Source organism: Oryx dammah, unplaced genomic scaffold (genome assembly GCF_014754425.2).
Source record: "Oryx dammah isolate SB20612 unplaced genomic scaffold, SCBI_Odam_1.1 HiC_scaffold_28, whole genome shotgun sequence".
NCBI lineage: Eukaryota > Metazoa > Chordata > Mammalia > Artiodactyla > Bovidae > Oryx > Oryx dammah.
The window spans coordinates 18156571-18177910 of record NW_024070212.1 but is presented as its reverse complement, the minus strand read 5'-3'; the positions used below and the strand labels follow the sequence as shown (position 1 = coordinate 18177910).

Genomic DNA, 21340 nt, shown 5'->3' with positions numbered 1-21340 from the left:
TTTAGTTTTAGATAACTTTCTTAAGAACTTTATTCAGCAAAGAACACCCCAAATGATCTAAACAGCTCTACAAGTTCTCTATGGCTCTGTGTGTATACATATATTGAGATAGATACTATACCAGCAATATAGCAATATTTCCTGAGTTACCTTTCTCCTTGTCTACTTGTATTTTAACCAAAGTTTACTGGGAAATAGCTGGAGCACTGTTAAAAATCTTGTCTCCAATAATACATCAGCAGTTGAGGCTGGGAGGCAGTATTCTCTTCTCACTTCCTGAGGCTTTTAATATAATTATGCTGATTTTTGCCTTTGCTGTCTGACTTAACTGCTATCTTTGAGTTTACCACTCAAAAGATTTCCCCTTAACCAGAGTCACCTGATGCGGTGAGTCAGTCTGCAGAATCATCATTTCCAATAACCAAACCCTGGCTGTTTCCCAGCCTCAAAGAGGACACTGCCTAGCAGTACTGTGCATTATGACTGGCAGAGGGGAACAAGCTGGATACTAAGCAGCCTGAAAGTCGTGTGGCAGTACTCACACTGCACAGGGCACAGTGGGTGGTGGTGGAGTTAGGGGCATGTGTCTGTCCCCCTCCAACACACATGCTCTCAGGTAGTCCAGTGGAAGAAGAAAATGCATTTGGTTCACAGCAAGCCAGGTCATGTACGTAACGAAGGAAGAACTGCATAGATCTCTATTATAGGCTCTTCTCTCCAGGCACCAAGTCTTATGCCAAACCTGCCAAAGACACACACACAGAGACACAAAAAGCTTGAAAGGGCTCAAACTGAAAGTAAAGCTGCAGAAAGGCAGCTGCAGAGAAGTAGTGATAAGATGGGCTACAGGGAAGAGGCAAGGCCCTGTGGTCACCCTCATTACTCTCTGGCTGCTACTGAGAGAGGACAGTTCTACTCACAGCAAAGCAGATGGCTGAGGCAACTGGAGGGGACTTCAGAGTAAGTAGTCGTCTTCAAGGTTATCATCACCAGACATAGAGGCAGCTTCTATTCAGACATGAGGGTAAAGTTAGATGCTGCCCTACTGTAGCAGGCACTGCCACTGAGGGTCAGAGGGAAAAACAGGCTTTTTGGCGTCCAGCAACCACTCTGGTTAGGAGATAAATCTTGACACAACTTTCCTAGTTTGGAGAGGCTGACTAAGAATTGGTAACTTCCAGAGATGCTCGAGGGAGCAAATGCTGTTTGTACCTGATAAACTGAGGCAGGACAGGGTGTTTGCTATCTCTCCAGGGCTCTTCTTGGTCTCAGTGAGCATGCTCAGGGAGACATCTATTTCTGTGGCCTGAGGGCATAAACAGGAGAAAAAGGAAGAACGTGTTTGGCTGGTGGGAAAGGAGAAGCGACCCCATCAGTTTGCTCACAGAGTCTGGTGTGGCTGCTGAGGGACACAGTGCTTCCTTTGATCAACTAGTGGAGCAACTCAGAGTCCTTAAGGGTGTTCTACAGATTGCATGCGTGATTAGAAGCCCTCCTGTCTTGAGGCACAAGGTTTGTCCCAAAGCAGCACCCCAAATGACGATAATGGCTCACTTACTAGGTCATCCAACATTAGTGGGACAGCTCTGTTTTTTTCCGTGTCTTCTGCAATCTCAATTGCGTATCCTTTACGAACTAATTCTAGCCCAATATCAAGTTTCTGAGAAAAGAAATGAAAAGGCTTCTTGGTGTTCAAAGAAGGGCAAATCAAAGGAAGGGCAGAAGAGCTGGGATTGATACTTTAAAAAATTCCTCTGGTGGTTCATTTAAGCAGGAGCTTATGAAGCAGGACTATCATCAAATAAGGATTTCTGGGAAAGGAAAAGATGATGAGCCTGGAAATATACTGAAGAGACAGTGAGCAACAAGTGAACCTCAATCTTACCTTCCCGTCGCTAGTATCATATAAATAGATCTTGGGCCAAGTTGAGAGCCCAGACTGGACGTAGCTAGAGATCTTGGCCACCAGGGGCTTCCAGTCAGCACAGTGAGTGAGTCTGTCAAACTCATCCAAAGCTTCCTCTTCCCATTGTTCACCTGGTTAAAAAAAATTGTAGACAGAGCCTAAGAAGGGGTCAGTGCTGACAGGGGTGGGATTATGCCCTGGAGGGAAGCTGGAACTACTTCTGTCTACTTCAGAAGGTAGCTATGTCTGACTGCCAGGCAGGTTTCTGGCTATTGCTGTCTGGCACTGGTGATGAAAAGGCGCCTGAGCCCCAGAACTCAAAAAGCCTGGGAATGTGAGAATCCCCACCACATGCCCTATGAAAGTTATTTTATTTGGATGCACAGTCAATAGGTAATAGGACCAATTTACCTGAAGGGGCAATCCGTGCCAGACTACACTCTATTGCTTGAAATGGAAGGCTTAGGAAGTCACTCCTAAAGTGAAAGAAACTGAAATTAGAATCCTAGTGCTAGGAGGGCCTTCTTATATTCGTTGCTTCTAGACAGCACCAGTTAACCCAGCAGCAGAAGATAATTAACTGATCTCTGTAAAGAGGTTCTCTTCCAACCCTCCCTCCTGCCTCCTCCCCAGTGAGAAGTGCCAACAGCTCACCACCTTATGGCCAGGACTGAGTCAACAGATGGGACTCCAGCCTGACTCCACACTGACCTGAGCACCCTGAGATCCCTCAGTGGGCAATCTCCATTATCTCCAAAGTCAACAAAGTAAAGGTCCAGGTTCCCATTCTCCAAGGTACCAAGGACCCGGGCTCGATACCAGGAACCATTTGTAGGTAAAGGTGCTGCAACAATGTCTCCTACATGTACAGTCAAGTCTTCAGGCTACACAAGAAATGAGGAGTCAGGAGAAGGCAGAGTTAGGAAGGGATGAGCTAAAAAACTGAATACCAGAAGGAAGAAGAAGCCGTAGCTCCACAGGAAAGCGAAGAGAATATATCACAATGAAAAAGGTATGTCCCCCTTTCATCAAACCCCAGCCCTGTCCCTACAGCAACTCACCAGACTATTTTCATAGTGCTGGGTCATCTCACTGACAAGCTTATCCAGTTGCAGGCTGCGGGAGCCAATGATTTGGATCCAGAAGTGGTTAGGATGTTCAGAGGCAGAGACATACACTTCTAGGAATTCATCAGCATGGAAACTGAAGTCCGGACTGGGAACTAACCACAGGCATAAGCAAGTTAAGCTACAGAATTATTATTATCTAATATGATGACCATTATCAGAATCATCTCTGGTTGAAATGGGAAGACTGCATCAGTGGGGTGAGAGGTACAAGTATGAAGTGGCTAATAACATTTAAAAATGGCTGGAGGGACAAGTGGATGAATCATACAAGAACATCCTGAAGGAAAGGTACTATAAGCTATGTTCTGTTCTTTCTATGTAATTGAGTCATTAGAGTTCATTCACATTCTTTGTCATCTGCCATGTATTCAAATCAGCACCAATTATAATGAAGGGAAATCCCCATATGCTAGCTGCAGCAGGACCAGGGAGAAGATATGTGAACAGATGTGGGCCTGCTCCAGATTGTATTCCATCACCGATTCATTACAGACCTTGGACACGTCTATGAACCTCTTAAGGACTCTGGTCTTCCCTGCCCATCCCAGCACCTATGCAAAGAAGAAAAAGCCCACAGCCTTTTCATTCTTCTTGAATAGTGAAGATTTTTAAGAACAGTAATGAGACAGGAAAAAATATTGGACTCAAAAGTATTTTACTTATTTGTATATGTTTGAAGAAAGAATACCATGTAATTCAATTATTTGATGTATTACTCGCAGACCAGTTTCCTATGAACGAGCATATTTCTATATTGTTCTCTAATTATTAGCTGGTTTGTATTCAGAAAAAAAATTTGTGTTCAGTATTAACCCAAGGCAAATATTACCAGAAAGTCCCATCTGTAATTAAAGAACTGTAAATGTAGTCAAGAAAATAGAAATTATTTTTTTATTGTTTCCTTATTCTGGGTTATCTAAGCCAGTATTTCTGGCTTTCCAGGTAGCAGTAGTAAAGAACCCACCTGCCAATGCAGAATTGGCAGAGGGCTCGATCCCTCGGTTGGGAGGATACCCTGGAGAAGGAAATGGCAACTTGCTAGAGTATTCTTCCTGGGAAATCTCATGAACAGAGAAGACTGGCAGGCAACAGTCCACGGGGTTGCAAACAGTCAGACACAACTCAGCATACACACATAGCGAGTATGTCTATCTTCCATATGGCTAAGGGGGTCCCCTTTGTTACATACTTTCAAACATGGACATCTCTGGACTGGTCTGGACACCAGACCTCTGAAAGCTGTCATCAGTGGGTTTCTCCCAGGAACCCTCTTCTGGTCCTACAACAGCCACGTCACCATCTCCTTTGTGGGGAGGAACTGCCAGAGGTGCAGCCTGTTTTAAGCTAGTGCCAGTGTTTCTCCATAAAGCTGGCTCTCTGGCTCCACCTGGCTCTGTCACTTCCTCTCTTCTTACGCTGATTGGCTGCTTCCGTGGAACTCTGGTTTCTGCAGAATGAGCAATTCTCTTCCTAAGTTCTTCATCTTCTGAAACTTTCTCCAGTATCAAATGCTGTGGAAAATAAGAGAAGGGATGATATCTACATGGTCAGATACTGACCCAGGATGGAGTAAAGCGTTCTTCTTACTCTCAGATACAATTCAGGTTAGCTACTTGCCTTAGCTGCTGCCACTTCCTTCTGCGTTCCTGAGATTTTTATAAGTCTTGACAGTAGCAATGTTCCTTCTGATTCTTTATCACAGGTTATTTTGGCTCCTGAGGCCTTACAGATAGAACGAATTGTCTCGCCGCCTCTCCCTGTATTGAATAATACAGAAAACCCTGTCCTTTCCTCTACTACAACTCGTGATGCCACTATCTTGTATACACTATGAGGTGAGAGTCAGGGCTCATTTTCAAACTAAACAGAATGTAGGATAGCGAATGGAAAACAGGAGCTACTGAAATCTTTACTATAATAAGGGGTACTAGATTATTTGCTCTATCCGTTTTATTTAAACTCTACACACTGGCTAAGTTAATGTGGTCATGTTACTTTCATCTTCTGGCCACTGAGCAGACTTCACAGCCTCACTTCATTAGAAGATATCCTACATGAAACCACTGGACCAAGGACAGGACGTTTCTCTGCCTCTCACAGCAGCATGAGGAATGCTCTAGGAGAAGTCATAAAGTGCTTTCTAGAGCACAGTCTTGAGAGATTTAGGATAAAATGAGCATCCTTAGCTGCCCTTTAAAAGTCTTAATATGAGGTAAATACATTTACCTGAACCTGTGTGGAACCTACTTGTAAGGTTCAGATCATACTTAAAAATTTTTTTATTATTTATTTTTGTCTGTGTTGGGTCTTAGCTGTAGCATGCAGGCATCTCTCCAGTGTGGCACACAGGCTTAGCTTCCCTGAGGCTTGTGGGATCTTAGTTCCTCGACCAGGGATGGAACCCATGTTCCCTGCATTGGAAGGCAAATTCTTAACCACCGAACCACCAGGGAAGTTCTCTTACAACTTCTTGAGGTAATGAGTTTTGCTTTACCACTGGCTCTATAAAAAAGTAAAGCTCTGCTCTCAATTTCCCTCAGCAAGGTGAAGGGGAAGTAGGCCAGGAAAAGCCCTCCGGAAGGTGTGAAAGAAAGGAAGGCAAAGGGAACAAAAAAGGAAACAGCAGAGAAAGTTGTCCGGTGGTACCTATGATTCTGCCCACAGATCTCTGGGGGACTGAGAGCTGCTCAGACACTGGCGTATTCTCTGTCAGGATCTGATGAATCGCTGCTTTGGCCTTGCACACCTGAACAGGAAAACCACTGATAAGCAGCACCCGCTCATCTCCTATATCCTCTGTGTCCACATCGATCCGAGCACCTGTCTTCTTTCTTAGCTGCAGAGAAAAGGATACGTGGCAGTGTGTTCTGGAAGAGCTCTCACCTGGGTCAGCTGAGGATACTCTAAACCTAACCCTGGAGGTGGATGGAACTGGACACAGTAATCAGTGAAATCGGGTGTTATAAGCAGTCCTCAATTACATGTACTTATGGAAGGAGAGACAAAGGCAACCCTAAACAGCAGTTAACCCAAAACAGTTTCTCTGTGCTTAGACTGGTCTTTCCCCAGATTTGGATTATAGAATCAATTATTTAGTTTTCTTGACATTCCAACTGAATAATGGAAGATGGTAAAAAGAATTAGAGAGCAATTAATTTATTACTGCCAATTAATACGAGTTCATAATTCCATAGCAGAAAGGAATGATTCAAACTATACCAAGATAAGAACCATCCAATTAAAAATCCCCATTTCAAGCTAAGTCACCCATTCTATAAGGAGTAGAAGTACTCATCTCTGACAGGAAAATAGCAGCTAGAAACTTCCTATTTTTGTTTTGTTTAAAATATACATAGTGTAAGTGGGTTTTACAGAATGGGGGCAGAGGATGGCAGCAGAAATCAATCCCGGGAAAGCTGTTGCCTGCTCACACACTTACTTGTTTAATATTGGCTCCTTGCCGGCCAATGATGAGCTTTACAGCCTCCTGGGGGACTCGCATCTCTATCTCGATGTCATCTTCCCCAACAAATGTCAGCCGTTCTTCTGCACAGATCATCAGATCAGATTTAGACAATACCCAAAGCTATTACTTCCCCTCCCCTGAATCAAAGCTGTCAAAGAGACATTGATGTAAAAGATAAACTGAGGATTTCAATCATAAAGAGAAGGAGAAGCAGCATCTGAGTGGGAACTAAAAGGTCCTGAAAGACCAGAAGATGGGCATTCTCTCTGGGATACCGTTTTCAAATGTTAAAATGGGAAAAGCCATTGGCTTCTGGGCAAACTACTTCTCCCAAGACATGACTCCTGGAGAAGAATGAAGGCCAGAAGTTGCCTGAGGAGTCCATTAGGCTCAGAACTTCCCTTGTTTATACACAGATCATTTTTCTAAGTCCTACTCTCTAGGTCCAGCCTGTGGGGAAACTGGACCCAACAGTTAGCAGAATCCCTTACAGTGCTGGTGTTGCTGAAGGGAACAAATCAACAGAATTATAAAATGAGCTCTTTATTTCACAGACTAGCTTCACATTAACACAGAAAAGAAAAACTCTGTTTCAAAGATCCCTCACAGAGAGCCAATTACATCCCAACAAATGATAACTTGAAAGAAGTTTCAAGTTAACAATGCCAGAACATAGTCTAACCATTTTGGTATGTACAGCCATGGATTCACATACCTCTGCTTTCCCTATATCTGCGGTATAGGATATAGGCAACTGTTGCACTGGCAGGGATCCCAAGGCCCAGTGCTATTTTTTGAATAGTGGACAAACTTGTCCAAGAAGTCCGTTCAGTGGACATTTTCGGCCGCCTCCTGAAATAAGCAAATGAAGAGAAAGGAGCTTTCATACAACTTTAACGCCAGAGAGAATGGAACACATTACAATATTACAAAGAATACTACAGCCTAATTTCCCATTTCAAGAGCTTGAGCAGTCTCAAGGTGTGCTTCATGTGAAAGGTCACAGGGTATTTTTTCTGAAAGTTAGCTAAGGGACACACACACATATGACTAAATAGAGGAGTACTACTCCCTGCTCAGCCCCTGCAAAGAGGGCTGTATACTGATCAGCTTTAAAAGACAAGTGAAGTGAAGTCGCTCAGTCGTGTCCGACTCTTTGCGACCCCATGGACTGTAGCCCACCAGGCTCCTCTGTCCATGGAATTATCCAGGCAAGAATACTGGAGGGGGTTGCCATTTCCTTCTCCAGAGGATCTTCCCAACCCAGGGATTGAACCCAGGTCTGCCGCACTGTAGACAGACGCTTTACCATCTGAGCCACCAGGGAAGTCTTAAAAGACAAAGGAACAAGGAATTAACTGAATCAAATATTTTTAAAAATTTACATTTCATATCAAACTATTTAAATTCCTTACATGTGCACTTCTATGCCTTCTGGCCTTTCCAGATGCTGTTGTCTCTGAAAGGAATGGCTCTCCAGGCCCAGGTTTAGGTTTCGCTACTTCTACTTCTCTTTCTTGCAAGTGTGGTCTATTTATTCTCTGTACTCCTTATTTCTACTTACTCCTCAACTAACAGCGAATGGGGATTTTCTCCTGGTCCTCATCAAAACTAAAACTTTCCAGGTAATTAACCTAGATGGCCCAGGTGGCATTTATAAGCCTTATCTAATCTCACCTCTCTTCCCTCTTTCTCACAGTTTCTATTTATCTGGAGGAGTCTTCTGAGTTTTGAGCTGGTGTTCCAGTGGCCTCTATCCATTGCTATTGTCACTCTGCTCTCTTTGGACAATTTTATCCATACTTGAAGCCTGAACTACTATCTATATGCTAATGACCCCAACACTGTACCTGAACTGACTGCTCATCAAATCTAATTTAGACCACTGTAATGGTCTTCTTGCTATTAGTCTCTCTCTCTGACACTGTATCTTCATTTTCTTACCAAGCATATCTTAATATGCCCCTCACTCTATTTCTTTATGTCATGTATCAATACTTGCTCACCTTCCCAATTATTTTATACCATCTCTTCTCAAACCTCTAGTGCTTCCTTCTTCATTCTCCCTCTCAACTGATGTCTGCTTCCTATTTCACTGAGAAAGTAAAGCATTTGGAGAAAATATTAACTAACTTCCAAACTGATCCATCCACCTCCGCCTCCTAGTATTTTATCTTCCTTCCTGTGGTCATGGATGAACTATCTTGGCTCTAGCACTGAGTCTTTCATATAAGTGTTGCTCTCCTCCTTTATCCTGCATCATTAATGTTTTCCTCTCTACCAAATCTTTCCACGAGCAGACAAACACGCCATTATTTCTTTCTTAAAGAAAATTCTTTCTCAATTCCACTTATTCCTCCAAATACTACTCATTTCTTTCCTTCCTTTTACAAGAAAACTCAGTGTCAATGCTTCTGCGCTAGATTTCTCTTCTTGAATTCACCCTTGCTGCTCTAGTGAAGGTCACCGGTGACTTGGATTTGCTAAATCCAATGATCAAGTCTCAGTCCTCCCTTTACCTCGCCCACCACCAGAGTCTGGCACAGCTGGTGACTCCCTCTTCTCTGACACTTTCTTCACTTGGCTTCACAGTACTGTTTCCTGGTTTTCCTTCTCCCTTTCTGGCTGCTCCATCAGTCTCCTTTGTTGGTTCTTGCTCCATTTTTTTAACCTCTGAACACTGGAGTGACCCAGGGCTCTGTCCTTTGCCCTCTTTATTCAAGAATCATTCCGTCTTGGCTTTAAGCCCCATCTATTTGCTGATGTTTAACTCCCAGATTCATAGATCTAGTGAGGACTGTTCTGAACTCCAGGTTTGTACATCCAACTGCTTATGAAATATCTCCATTTGATGTTTAATAGGTATCTCAAACTTAGCAAATGCAAGTTTGCTAAGTACTCCAGATCTCACTCCTTTCTTCTTTGCCCTATCAGTTAGTGGCAACTCCATTCTTTTCAGTTCCTCAGGCTAAAAATCTTACTCTTCTTCCCCTCAAACAGCACATCTATCCTGGAAGCAAATCCTTTTTGTTTTACATTGATTATCCAGAATCTGACCACTTTTTAACCTCTCTATTGTTATGACCAACATCTGCTCAAAACCACCATTATCTCTTGTCTAGATTATTAAAAAGCTTAATTACCTCCCTGCTTTTTATCATCGTCCAATTTACAACCCATATAACAGCTGGAATAAGTGAAAAGTGATATTCATCTGCTCAAATCCTTCCGCGGTTTTCCATTTCACTGTGATTAAAAGCCACAGTCATTATAATGACCTGCAAGGTGTTCATTTTGATTGTTTCCCCATTGGAAAGTTAACTCCCCAGAGGCAGGAATTTTTTTGTTCCTCAGTACTTAGCACATAGTAGCCACTTAATAGGTATCTGGTCAATAATAATCTTTGACTGAACACACTTCCTCTTATTCTTCAGCAACTCTCTTGCCTACAGGTAAGCTCAGTGGTTTGAAAGGTTCTTTATAACCTAATCTCTGCCCATCATCTCCACAGCCTTATATTCTAACACTGCTACTAGGGGAACAGGATGTGCTTTCTTAAGTATCCTTGCTCTGTCACATGTCACTTCTGTCTTCACAGTCTTACTCCTTAGCCCATCAATACACTTACAACCATTCTGCTTTTTAACAAATTATGTGTGATGAAATAAAAATTCACATTCTAAGGCAAGTCGAGGATAATTTAAAAATTAAAAAAATTTCCCCTGCCCTTTGGCCTTCTCTCTCCTCTCCACTGTGTATCTGCATGCACCATGCATCGACCAAACCGACCCAAGGCCAGAAGCCTGCTTGAACCATAAAGCATAACATTCTTGGGGAGCTGGACTCAGAAGCAGCCACATTCGATCCACTATACTGCCCTTATAATGTTGCTCAGACTGTATGTATCTCATATCTGAATTAGGCTGCCAAGTAAATAATGGGAAATTGTGCCTCGAAGGCCAAACTCTTGTGCAGACAGACAGCCACCTACGGAATACCAGCTGGGTTTATATATGCTTGCAAATATTTAACTAAAAATTAGAGGAAACCCCACCCTGAAATGGCCAAGACTGGGTTCTCTTTTTGGCATTCCAAAACTGATTTTCTGAATGCAGTTAAAAGCTGGCAGTCTCCTGAAACTCTGCCTGCAGGGTCTACTAGAAATAGTGGAAAGAATTTTTCTCTTTTAAAAATTAGCTTAGCAGGGAGAAATATTTGTACAGGGCTAGCTTTTTAAAGCTTTGGATTCTGTGAATTGAAAAACTTCCAAGTTAAAATTTTAGACAGCTCTCATCTTAAACTACTGTACCTATTTTAACTGATATGCAGAAGCCTCAAAACACTTCAAAATTTCAAAATAGCCTCATTGAAAGATTTGTTGTAGAAGGCTAATGAAAGATTAATGATAGGTACCTAAAAACTGGCCCCCCTATCTTTGAATACTCATTCTAATAATCCTCTCTCTGACTCGCCTTTCCACTCTGGAGATACTATTAAATGGTTACCTTTAGAAATGGGACCACCTGAGGAATGCAAGTTGGTACAGCCACTATGGAAAACAGTATGAAGGTTCCTCAGAAAACCAGAGGTATCATATGATCCAGCAATCCCACACTCCTGGGCATACACCCAGACAAAACTATAATTCAAAAAGATACATGCCCCCTTATGTTCACAGCAGCACTATTCACAAAAGCCAAGACATGGAAATAACCTAGACGTCCACCGACAGACGAATGGACAAAGAAGATGAGACATATATATATACAATGGACTACTACTTAGCAACAAAATAATGTCATTTGCAGCAACATGGATGCAACTAGAGATTATCATACCAAGTGAAGTCAGAAAGAGAAAGACAGATCCATACTTATATGTAGAAACTAAAACACAGCGCAAATGAACCTATACAAACAGAAATAGACTCACGGACATAGAGATCAGACTTGTGGCTGCCAAGCGGGAGGGAGAGGAGGGGCCAGCTGGGAATTTGCTGGTAGATGCAAACATTTAGAATGGATAAACAAGGTCCTACTATACATAGCACAGGAAACCATAATGGAAAAGAATATTTTAAAAAATATATATTGCATAAAACTGAGTCACTCTGCTGTAAAGCAGAGACTGGCACAGTATTGTAAATCAACTATGCTTCAATTAAAAAATAAAAGAAATGGGACACCTGAGGCTGTAGACCACAGCTAAATAATTTCTTACGCCCAGGAAGAATCCTTAAAAGTGTTTGTAAATGGATTGCCAAGATGGGTGATCACTGGCCTGACTAAACTGATCATAGCTGATATTTAGAACCTGAGAGGAATTTTATTGGAGGGAGGTGGGGTCTCTGTCCACCAAGCTAAATGAGGGAACATAAAATTCCAGCATTGGTGAATGTATATGTCAGTCCTTGCACTGAGGTGGCTACTCAGTTTTATGAGGAATTAAAAACCACTGTCCTTGTGTTGCAGGAAGGGGGACCCCTTCCAGGGCCCAAAAATGGGTTCCTCTCTAACACTCAGAAATGAACTGTTCGAGCAGACACATGTGCTAACCAAGCAAGAAATATTACTGAAAAGGGCTCCTGGGCAGAGAGTTGTAGGGTAAGGGAACCCAGGAAAACAGCTCTGACATATGGCTCACAGTCTCAGGTTTTATGGTAATGGGATTAGCTTCCAGGTTGTCTCTGGCCAATCATCCTGACTCAGAGTCCTTCCTGGTGGCACATGCATCGCTCAGCCAAGATGGGATGCCAACGGGAGGGATTATGGAAGGTGACTGGACACATGGTGTCTCCTTTTGTTCTTTCCCGAACTCTTCCAGTTAGTGGTGGCTTATGAGTTCCGTGTTCCTTACCTGGACCTCCTGTCATAAAGTAACTCATGCAAATAGTTACTATGGTGCCTGGCCAGGGTGGGCGGTTTTCAGTCAGTGTGCTTCCCCTAACACTTGTTTTAAAAATCTAGTCTTTATAGGACCAGAGGTGTGGCCTCCAGAAATAATACAAAACTCACAGGTAGCGCCAATGGTAAAGAACCTGCCTGCCAATGCCAGAGACTCAAGAGATAAGAGTTCCCTTCCAGGGGTTGGGAAGATCCCCTGGAGAAGGAAATGGCAACCACTCCCACATTCTTGCCTGGGAAATCCCATGGACAGAGGAGCCTGGCAGGCTACAGTCCACAGGCTCACAAGGAGTCGGACATGACTTAGTGACTAAACAACAACAAAACCTCGCTTATTAAGAGGCTTGCTAGTACTGAAGAACAAAAATCTAGCCCTTAAGGAACAAAGTATCCAAGGAGGAACTTGTGTTTTTCTTCCTATGCCTTTGAGACGCAAATATTCTATTTGGTCTTTTCCAGGAGCTCTTATCTGGACCATCTTTTTTTTTGCTGCACTGTGTGGCTTGTGGAATCTATGGTCCCCAGGGATGAACCTGGGCCCCCTGCACTGGGAGTGCAGACCACCAGGAAATTCCCTGGACTATTTTTTTAAAACACAAATTTCATGCAAATCAAAACTACAACGATGTACTACCTCACACTGTGCAAAATGGCCATCATGAAAAAGTCTACCAGATACTGAAGGGATAAGATGGTGGAGTAGAGAGACTTAAGCTTACCTCCTGTCACGAAAACACCAAAATCACAACTAACTGCTGAACAATCATTGACAAAAAAGACTTAAACCGATAAAAAAAGGTATTCTACATCCAAAGACAAAGAAGAAACCACAACAAGACAGAGGGGCTCTTTCACGATTTCATCAAATCCCATACCCATTGGGTAGGCAATTGACAAACTGGAAAATAATTATATTGCAGAGGTTCTCCCACAGGAGTGAGAGTTCTGAGCCCCAAGTCAGGCTCTTCAACCTGGGGATTTGGCATCAGAAGCAGGAGTTCCCGAAGCATTCTGCTTTGAGGCCAGTGGGGCTTGAGTGCAGGAGCGCCACAGGACTGGGGGAAACAGACTCTACTCTTAGAAAGCACATACAAGCTTTTACGTGTATTGGGGCCCAGGGCAGTGGCTCCACAGAAGCCTGGGCCAGACCTACTTGGAGGTCTTGAAGGTTCTCCTGGGGAGACAGAGGTTGGCTGTGGCTGACAGTGGGGGCAAGGACAGGTGGCAGGGGACCCAGTGAATATTCAGTGTGAGCTCTCCAGGAGGTCACCATTTTGGCATTGAGACCTGGCCCTGCTCAAAAGCTTACAGGTTCCAGTGCTGAGATGCCTCAGGTCAAACACCCAACAGGGACTCCCTGGTGGTAGAGTGGATAGGAATCCACCTGCTAATGCAGGGGACATGGGCGGATCCCTGGTCCGAGAAGATTCCATATGCCGTGGAGCAACGGAAGCCCACGTGCCACAACTATTGAGCTGACAAGCTGCAACCACTGGAGCCTATGCTCTGCGACAAGCCGAGCCGCTGCAATGAGAAGCTCGTGTGCTGCAATGAAGAGTAGCCCGTGTGCAGCAACAGAAGAGCCAGCAATGAAGACCCGGTGCAACAACAACGACGAAACTACCAAGGCGGGAAAGAGCCCCACCCATCAGGAGACAGACTGCTCAAAGTTGTCCCACAGCCACCTCTAAACACACTCCTGCTTACCAGAGGGACAAGACCCAGCTCTACCCACCAGTGAGCAGGCACCAGTCTCTCCTTCCAGGAGGCCTGCAGAAGCCCCTGGACCAACCTCACCTACAAGGGGACAGAGAGCAGAAGCAAGAAGCTACAATCCTGCAGGCCGAGGAACAGAGGCTACAAACAGAAAGTTAGATAAAAGAGAGTAATGATAGCAAACAAATTATATCAAGCATCTTTTCCAACCACAACAATCATAACACTATGAGATCAGAAGTCAACTACAAGAAAAAAAAAAAAGGTAAGAAACAAACAACATGGAAGCTAAACAATGTTACTAAACCAATGGATTACTGAAGAAATCAAAGACGAAATAAAAAAAATACCTAGAGACAAATGAAAATGAAAACAGTGATCCAAAACCCATGGGACACAGCCGCAGTTCTGAGAGAAGTTTATAGCAATACAATCTTACTTCAAGAGACAGGAAAAATCTCAAACAACCTAACCTTACAACTAAAGCAACTAGAGAAAGAAAAACAAAATCCAAAGTTAGTAGAAGAAATCATAATGGTCAGAGCAGAAATAAATGAAATAGAGATGAAGAAAACAAAAAAGATCAATGAAACTAAAAGCTGGTTCTTTGAAAAGATAAAATTGATAAATCTTTAGCCAGACTCATCAAGGAAAAAAGAGGGCACAAATCAATAAAATTAGAAATGAAAAACTGATACCACAGAAATCAAAGGATCATAAGAGACTACTACAAGCAACTATACACCAATAAAACGGACAACCTAGAAGAAATGGAAAAATTCTTAGAAAGGTACAGTCTCCTTTCTCGGAAGAAAGGAAAGAAAACCAGGAAGAAAATAGAAAATATGAACAGACCAATCACAAGTACTGAAATCGAAACTGTGATTTAAAAACTTTTAACAAACAAAAGTCCAGGACCAGATGGCTTCACAAGTAAATTCTATCAAACATTTAGAGTAAACACCTATCCTTTTGAAACTGTTCCAAACCACTGCAGAGGAAGGAACACCAAACTCATTCTGTGACACCACCATCATCCTGATGCCAAAGCCAGACAAAGATACCACCAAAAAAGAAAATTACAGGTGAATATCACTAATGAACGTAGATGCAAAAATTCTCAAATACTAACCATGCGAATCCTACATTAAAAAAACATACACCGTGATCAAGTGGGATTCATTCCAGAGATGCAAGGATGTTTCAATATCTGTGTGATACACATTAACAAATAGAAGAATAAAAATCATATGATCACCTCAATAGATGCAGAAAAAGCTTTTGATAAAAATTCAATACCAATTTATGATTTAAAAAAACTCTCCAGAAATGGGGCATAGAGGGAAACTATGTCAACATAATAAAGGCTATATATGACAAACTCACAGGTAACATCATACTCAATGGTGAAAAGCTGAAAGCGTCTCCTCTGAGATCAGGAACAAGACAAGGGATGTCTGCTCTTGCCAATTTTATTCAACATAGTTCTGGAAGTCCTAGCCATGGCAATCAGAGAATAAATAAAAGGAATTCAAATTGGAAAAGAAAAGAACTGTCACTGTTTGCAGATGACATGACATTATACACAGAAAATCCTAAAGATACTACCAGAAAACTACTAGAGCTCAATGAATCTGGTAAACTTGCAAGATACAAAATTCATAACTCTTGCATTCTATGGGGCTTCCCAGGTGGCGCTAGTGGTAAAGAACCCTCCTGCCAAGGCAGGAGATGTAAGAGCTCCTCCCTGGGTCAGGAAGATCCCCTGGAGGAGGGCAGGGCAACCCACTCGAGCATTCTTGCCTGGAGAACTTCATGGACAGAGAAGACTGGTGGGCTACAGTCCATGGGATCACAAAGAGTTGGACATGACTGAAGCATGAAAGATTAGAAAGAGAAATTAAAGAGACAATCCCATTTATCATCAAGAAGAATAAAATATCAATACTTAGAAATAAATCTATCCATGGAGGCAAAAGACCTGTATTCTGAAAACTATAAAATGCTGATGAAAGAAATCAAAGATGACAAACAGATGAAAAGATATACCGTGTTCTTGGATTGGAAAAATCAATATCGTCAAAATGAGTATACTACCCAAAGAAATCTACAGATTCAATACAACCCCTATTAACTTACTAATGACATTTTTCACAGAATTAACAGCAAAATTTTTTTAAATTTTTATGGAAACACAAAAGACCCTGAATAGGCAAAGCAATTCTAAGAAAGAAAAGAGGAAATCAGGAGGAATCAGGAGCCTGGAGGAATCAGGCTCCCTGACTTCAGATTATACCACAAATAGCTCATGCAACTCAATTAAAGAAACAAAACAACCCTATCAAAAACTGGAGAAAAGATCTAAATAGACATTTCTCTAAGGAAGACAGATGGTCAAAAAACACATGAAAATATGCTCAACACACTGTTAATCATAAAGAAATGCAAATCAAAACTAATATGAGTTATTATCTCACAATGGTTAGAATGGCCATTACCAAAAAGTCTACAAACAATAAATGCTAGAGAAGGTGTAGAGAAAACGGAACCTGCCTACACTGTTGGTGGGAATGTAAATTGATACAGGCACTATGGAGAACAGAATGGCGGTTCCTTAAAAAACTAAAAGTGTAACTACGATATGATTCAGCAATCCCATTCCTGGGCATATATTTGAGAAAACCATATTAAAAAAGATACATGCACCTCTATGTTCATGGAAGCACTATTCACATTAGCTAAGACATGGAAACAACTTACGTGTCAGAGGAGTAGTGAAAGAAGACGTGGTACAAGTATTACTCTACCACAAATATTACTCAGCCATAAACAAGCCTATAATTTGCAGGAACACGTATGGATTTAGAGATCATCATACTAAATAAGTCAGAAAGACAAATACCATATGATATCACTTACATGCAGAATCTAAAATATGACACAAATGAACTTATTTACGAAACAGAAACAGACTCACAGACCTGGAAAACAAACCCATGGTTACCTAAGGGGAAAGGGAATGGAGAAGGGATAAATTAGGAGTTTGGGATTAGCAGATACAAACTACTGTATATAAAGTAGATAAACAACATCCTACTGTATAGCACAGGGAACTATATTCAATATCCTGTAATAAACCATAATGGAAAATATGAAAAATAATACGTGTATATATGTATAGCAGAATCACTTTGCTGTACACCAGCAACTAACTTAACATTGTAAATCAATTACACTTCAATTTAAAAAATAAAATGCAAATTTCAGGAAGCGTGTAGGTAATTTGGAACTTGTTAATGACAAAATCTTAACTATCTTCTCCATTAAGTATTAGTAGAAACGGTTTAGCCATCTAAAAAGGTGACTGATTTGTTCCATCTGCCAGAAACCCAATTTGAATTTGCTTGTAACTGATGGATTTAATATTACTGTCCCTGATTCATGGCTGAAATTTTGGAATGAAAACTATAGGGTGTCTGTTATGTATCTGTGTTGTAGCTGTGCTGCTGCTGCTAAGCCGCCTCAGTCATGTCCGACTCTGTGTGGCCCCACAGACGGCAGCCTACCAGGTTCCCCCGTCCCTGGGATTTTCTAGGCAAGAGTACTGGAGTGGGTTGCCATTGCCTTCTCCGGTAGATGTGCTGTATTGCCAAAATTAATTTGTAAAAGAACTCTATATATTGGCTTAAAGGAAATAAAACATCTATATAAATACTCAGAAATTTCACATGATCTTGTAAGCAGATAGGATAAGAGGTCCCTGGACACTATTTTCTTGACAGTAGAGAAGCCATTTTTAGCCTAAGTCATTTTGTGATCTAAGCCTGGCCACAATGCTTGTCCTTGAACAGGTCTCATGACAGTAAGTAACGATTTTAAGGGAACAAAGAATCCAGAAAACAATGGCTTATCAGGCAAGAGAAGTAACAACAGCCAAGATATTATTATTGGTTGTTAACAGAACTCCAGGTTCTATTTCAGTCTTAAAGATTAGCTTGAAGCACTGACCCACTAGATCAACTGACACCTAAGGGATGATGCTGTCTTCTCCTGACTCTCCTGACTTCAACTAACTAAAGAGAGGACTCTCAATCACCCAAGACCCTTCATGAACATGCATGGGCCCTTACACAGACCCACCAGTTTTGCTATTTGAGGAGACACTGTTTTGGGAAAGATCCTCAGTGTTCTCCTTACTTGCTGCAAGTAATGAATCCTTTTTTCTCCCAGTCTTTGACTTGGTTTTATGGCTTGACACCCATCAAGAGGTGAAGCCAATTGTCTGGTAACATCTGGGAAATACTTAATACTGAATCAATATCTGGTATTAAAGTTAGCTTAAGTTTGCTGAATTAATAATATGTATCTCTTTAGAATCATCGACACAATGGATGATATTTTTATTGTACCTAGATTTACTAGAAATCAAACAAGACCTTAAATCTGTTGCAAAATTTGCTGGCAAGAAAATAACTTGATATGATGAAACTTTTAATAGAGGTAAATGAAATGAGGGCCTTTAGGTAAACTCTTTCAGACTAATTATGTTTTGGGAATGTCTATCCAAAATCCTCTCCATATTTTGGTAACCTGAAATTTTAGCATTTTGCTAAATTAAGTTAAATGCTGAAAGTCTACTGAATAGATAATTACCAAATAAAGTGAGATACTGTAGCATTAGTGAATATAGGTTTCTTTTTACAAAGAAACTAAAGATATTTGGAACTATTTAATAGGTTTGGTTCCATGCTAAGACATTTTCTATTAAAAAGCACATGTTTTCTAGAAACCATAAATAGCATTTATGTACTATTTATAAGCATAAATAGTATATAAATATTACATAGTATATATAAGCTTGCCAATCTACAGAATGCTAATGTAAAACAGTTAATAATTGCTTACTTGTTAGTTTTCATTAAAAATTAGAGTTTTAAGAACTGAGAATTCTAAATATATGCAATTTAAGCTACTAGAATAAGGGAAACATTGCAGTATACAAGGAAAGAAAAATGTTTTCAGAAAAAAGATATGAGGAACAGAAATACATTTCTATATTTGCCTTTGAGATCTTTTATTGTCACTTTGGTTTGGTGACTAAGAATTGTTCCACATATAATCCTATTTGACCAAGCGTTTTAAAGCTTTTTGATATGTTTAAATTTTTATTTTTTTAAATTTTTGGCCACACATGGCATATGGGATCCTAGTTCCCAGACCAGGGATGGAACTGGTACTCCCTGCGTTGGAAGCTCAGTCTTAATCACTGACAGGGAAGTCTCAAAACTTTTTGATATTTTTGACAAACTTCCCAAAGTTCAAATTCTAAATAAAGTTCATTTTACCTCTAATTAACTCTGAGGTTTTCCAAAGGGTCTCTAGAACACCTCAAAATGTTTTTTTTCTGTCTCAGAGAGGACAGAATGACCCTAGTATGACTCTGTACTAAGCTGGGTTTTATTGCTATGGGTTTCCATAGTACTCCAAACATTCCTTCATAGCCCTTGCATTGCTTATAATCATTGATTAATGGCTATGTCTGTAGTGAGAATGTGAAGGCAGCAACAGCCGGTGTAGGGAGACAAATTCAGAGGCTAGTCCAGGTGTCACTGATGGAGATGGAGAGAAGCAGACAGATGGTTCAGAGGGCTTTCAACAGAAGAATACACAAGACCCAGCAACTGATTTATGGAAAAGTCAGAGGGTGAGCCAAGGAGCTGGCTATCACGCTTCTCATTTGAGCACCTGGTAGATGGTAGTGTCTGAGATAGAATATTGATGATCTGTTGTTGCGGGGGGTGAGGGGGTCGGAGGGGTGGGGAATGAATGTCTGTGACATGGATGAATTTACTGGGTGACTTCCATTTGAAACAAAACCTAAATTTTACTAACATCTCTTCAGATACTATGAATGAGGTTTGTGCTAAAATATCAGCTAAGTTTCTCTTAAAAATTAAAAGTGGAAAGTATGATGGAAATGAAAATAATTCTACAGTGAAAAAAAGAAAGTGAAGTCGGGTCAGGCTCCTCAGTCCATGGGATTTTCCAGGCAAGAATACTGCAGTGGGTTGCCATTTCCTTCTCCAGGGGATCTTCCTGACCCAGGGATCGAACACCAAGTCTCCAGCATTGTAGGCAGATGCTTTACCATCTGAGCTACACATAAGACATATGGGTCATCTCAAGGTTGAGAAATATAGGTAGGCAACGCTTTTCAGTAAAAGCTAACTGACATTTCCTGATATTTGTATTAAAACAGTTGCTAACAACTATCTGATATGCATTTCAAAACACAAAGTGAACTCCATGGGAGCCAGGATCTGATGTATCACCCCAGTATCTCCTAACAACCAGAACCTACAAGGTACCTAAAACACGGTGATCGGTTTGTCGAACTGAAGCAGCTCATTCAATGTTCTCATCTTGCTACATTTATTTTTAAACCAGTGAGTGAAAAAAGCCTCCACCCATTTCTCTCAGCTGAGGAAAGAGTAGCTGTGACACAGGAGTCTTAAGCCAAAACCCACGATTCTATCTGCATTAAAAACTAAAGAGGGAAATTGGAAAAACAAATACTGAAGACCATTAAAGAAAAAGCTTTGGGAAATAAGAGGCAAACTGATAATCACTGGCTTGGGGCAAACCCTCTCGCACGGTGCAAGGGCCCGCTGATGACTACCTTGGGACGAGCGCACTTGCTCTGGAAACAGTTACTAGCCGGGGTGGGGGAAAGCTGCCCCCACATAGCGCCTCACCACCCCAGGCTCAGAAGCTAGCTCCCGGGCCCCACACCCTCGTCTCGCCCGGGGGCACCTTTCTTCTCTCGGCCCCACATTCCCCGCCTTCTTGTTGCTAGTGGTGTCCCTGGCTCAACCTCCCCCACTCCCCAAACCTCCGCTCCTGGTCCCTGCCTTTACCGCTCCTGGAGTCAGCCGTCGCGCGCTTGGCCTCGCACCTCAGCCGTAGCCGCCTCTCAGCAGCTGCACCACCCCGAGGCCCGCCAGCCTCGCTTCAGCCGCCACTTCCCCGCCCCCTCAGCCCGCCCGCACCAATCAATGCCCGGCTTGCAAGCCCGACCAATCAACCTCCTCCTCAAAACCAATCCTCGCGGGAGCTGCCCCTGAGCGACGGCGCTGTGCGGCGGGCTGGTACCCAATTACCCGGATGGAAATCAAAGCCCGGCCCACCAGGTCAGCCAATAGACTCCAGGGAAAGCCGA

The 21340-nt window shown here is 42.0% G+C and overlaps 1 protein-coding gene across 2 annotated transcripts; it reads right to left on the bottom strand.

The window, feature by feature from the left end:
- Positions 1-5: 5 nt before the first annotated feature.
- Positions 6-21144, bottom strand: TDRKH (tudor and KH domain containing). Of its 2 annotated transcripts, none has more exons than XM_040230662.1 (14): positions 21039-21144; positions 7218-7354; positions 6476-6582; positions 5683-5872; positions 4654-4793; positions 4226-4547; positions 2968-3128; positions 2618-2790; positions 2318-2382; positions 1886-2037; positions 1559-1660; positions 1213-1306; positions 921-1008; positions 6-742 (listed from the first exon to the last, which is right to left on the bottom strand). In XM_040230662.1, exons 2-13 carry the CDS (start codon positions 7339-7341, stop codon positions 956-958), a joined length of 1683 nt encoding a protein of 560 aa, XP_040086596.1. In that variant the 5' UTR covers positions 7342-7354; positions 21039-21144; the 3' UTR covers positions 6-742; positions 921-955. The 2 variants fall into 2 exon arrangements, with proteins under 2 accessions (XP_040086596.1, XP_040086597.1); XM_040230663.1 differs by lacking the exon at positions 21039-21144 and adding an exon at positions 19467-19548.
- Positions 21145-21340: the final 196 nt, after the last annotated feature.

What these genes read in the sequence shown, in the direction of transcription:
- TDRKH (XM_040230662.1), bottom strand. Translation starts at nt 7,341, where the DNA reads ATGTCCACTGAACGGACTTCTTGGACAAGTTTGTCCACTATTCAAAAA. An exon ending in AGCACTATGAAAATAGTCTG is followed by an intron (nt 2,791 to 2,967) that starts GTGAGTTGCTGT and finishes TTTCTTGTGTAG; the next exon opens with CCTGAAGACTTGACTGTACA. An exon ending in AGGGATCTCAGGGTGCTCAG is followed by an intron (nt 2,383 to 2,617) that starts GTCAGTGTGGAG and finishes CTTTCACTTTAG; the next exon opens with GAGTGACTTCCTAAGCCTTC.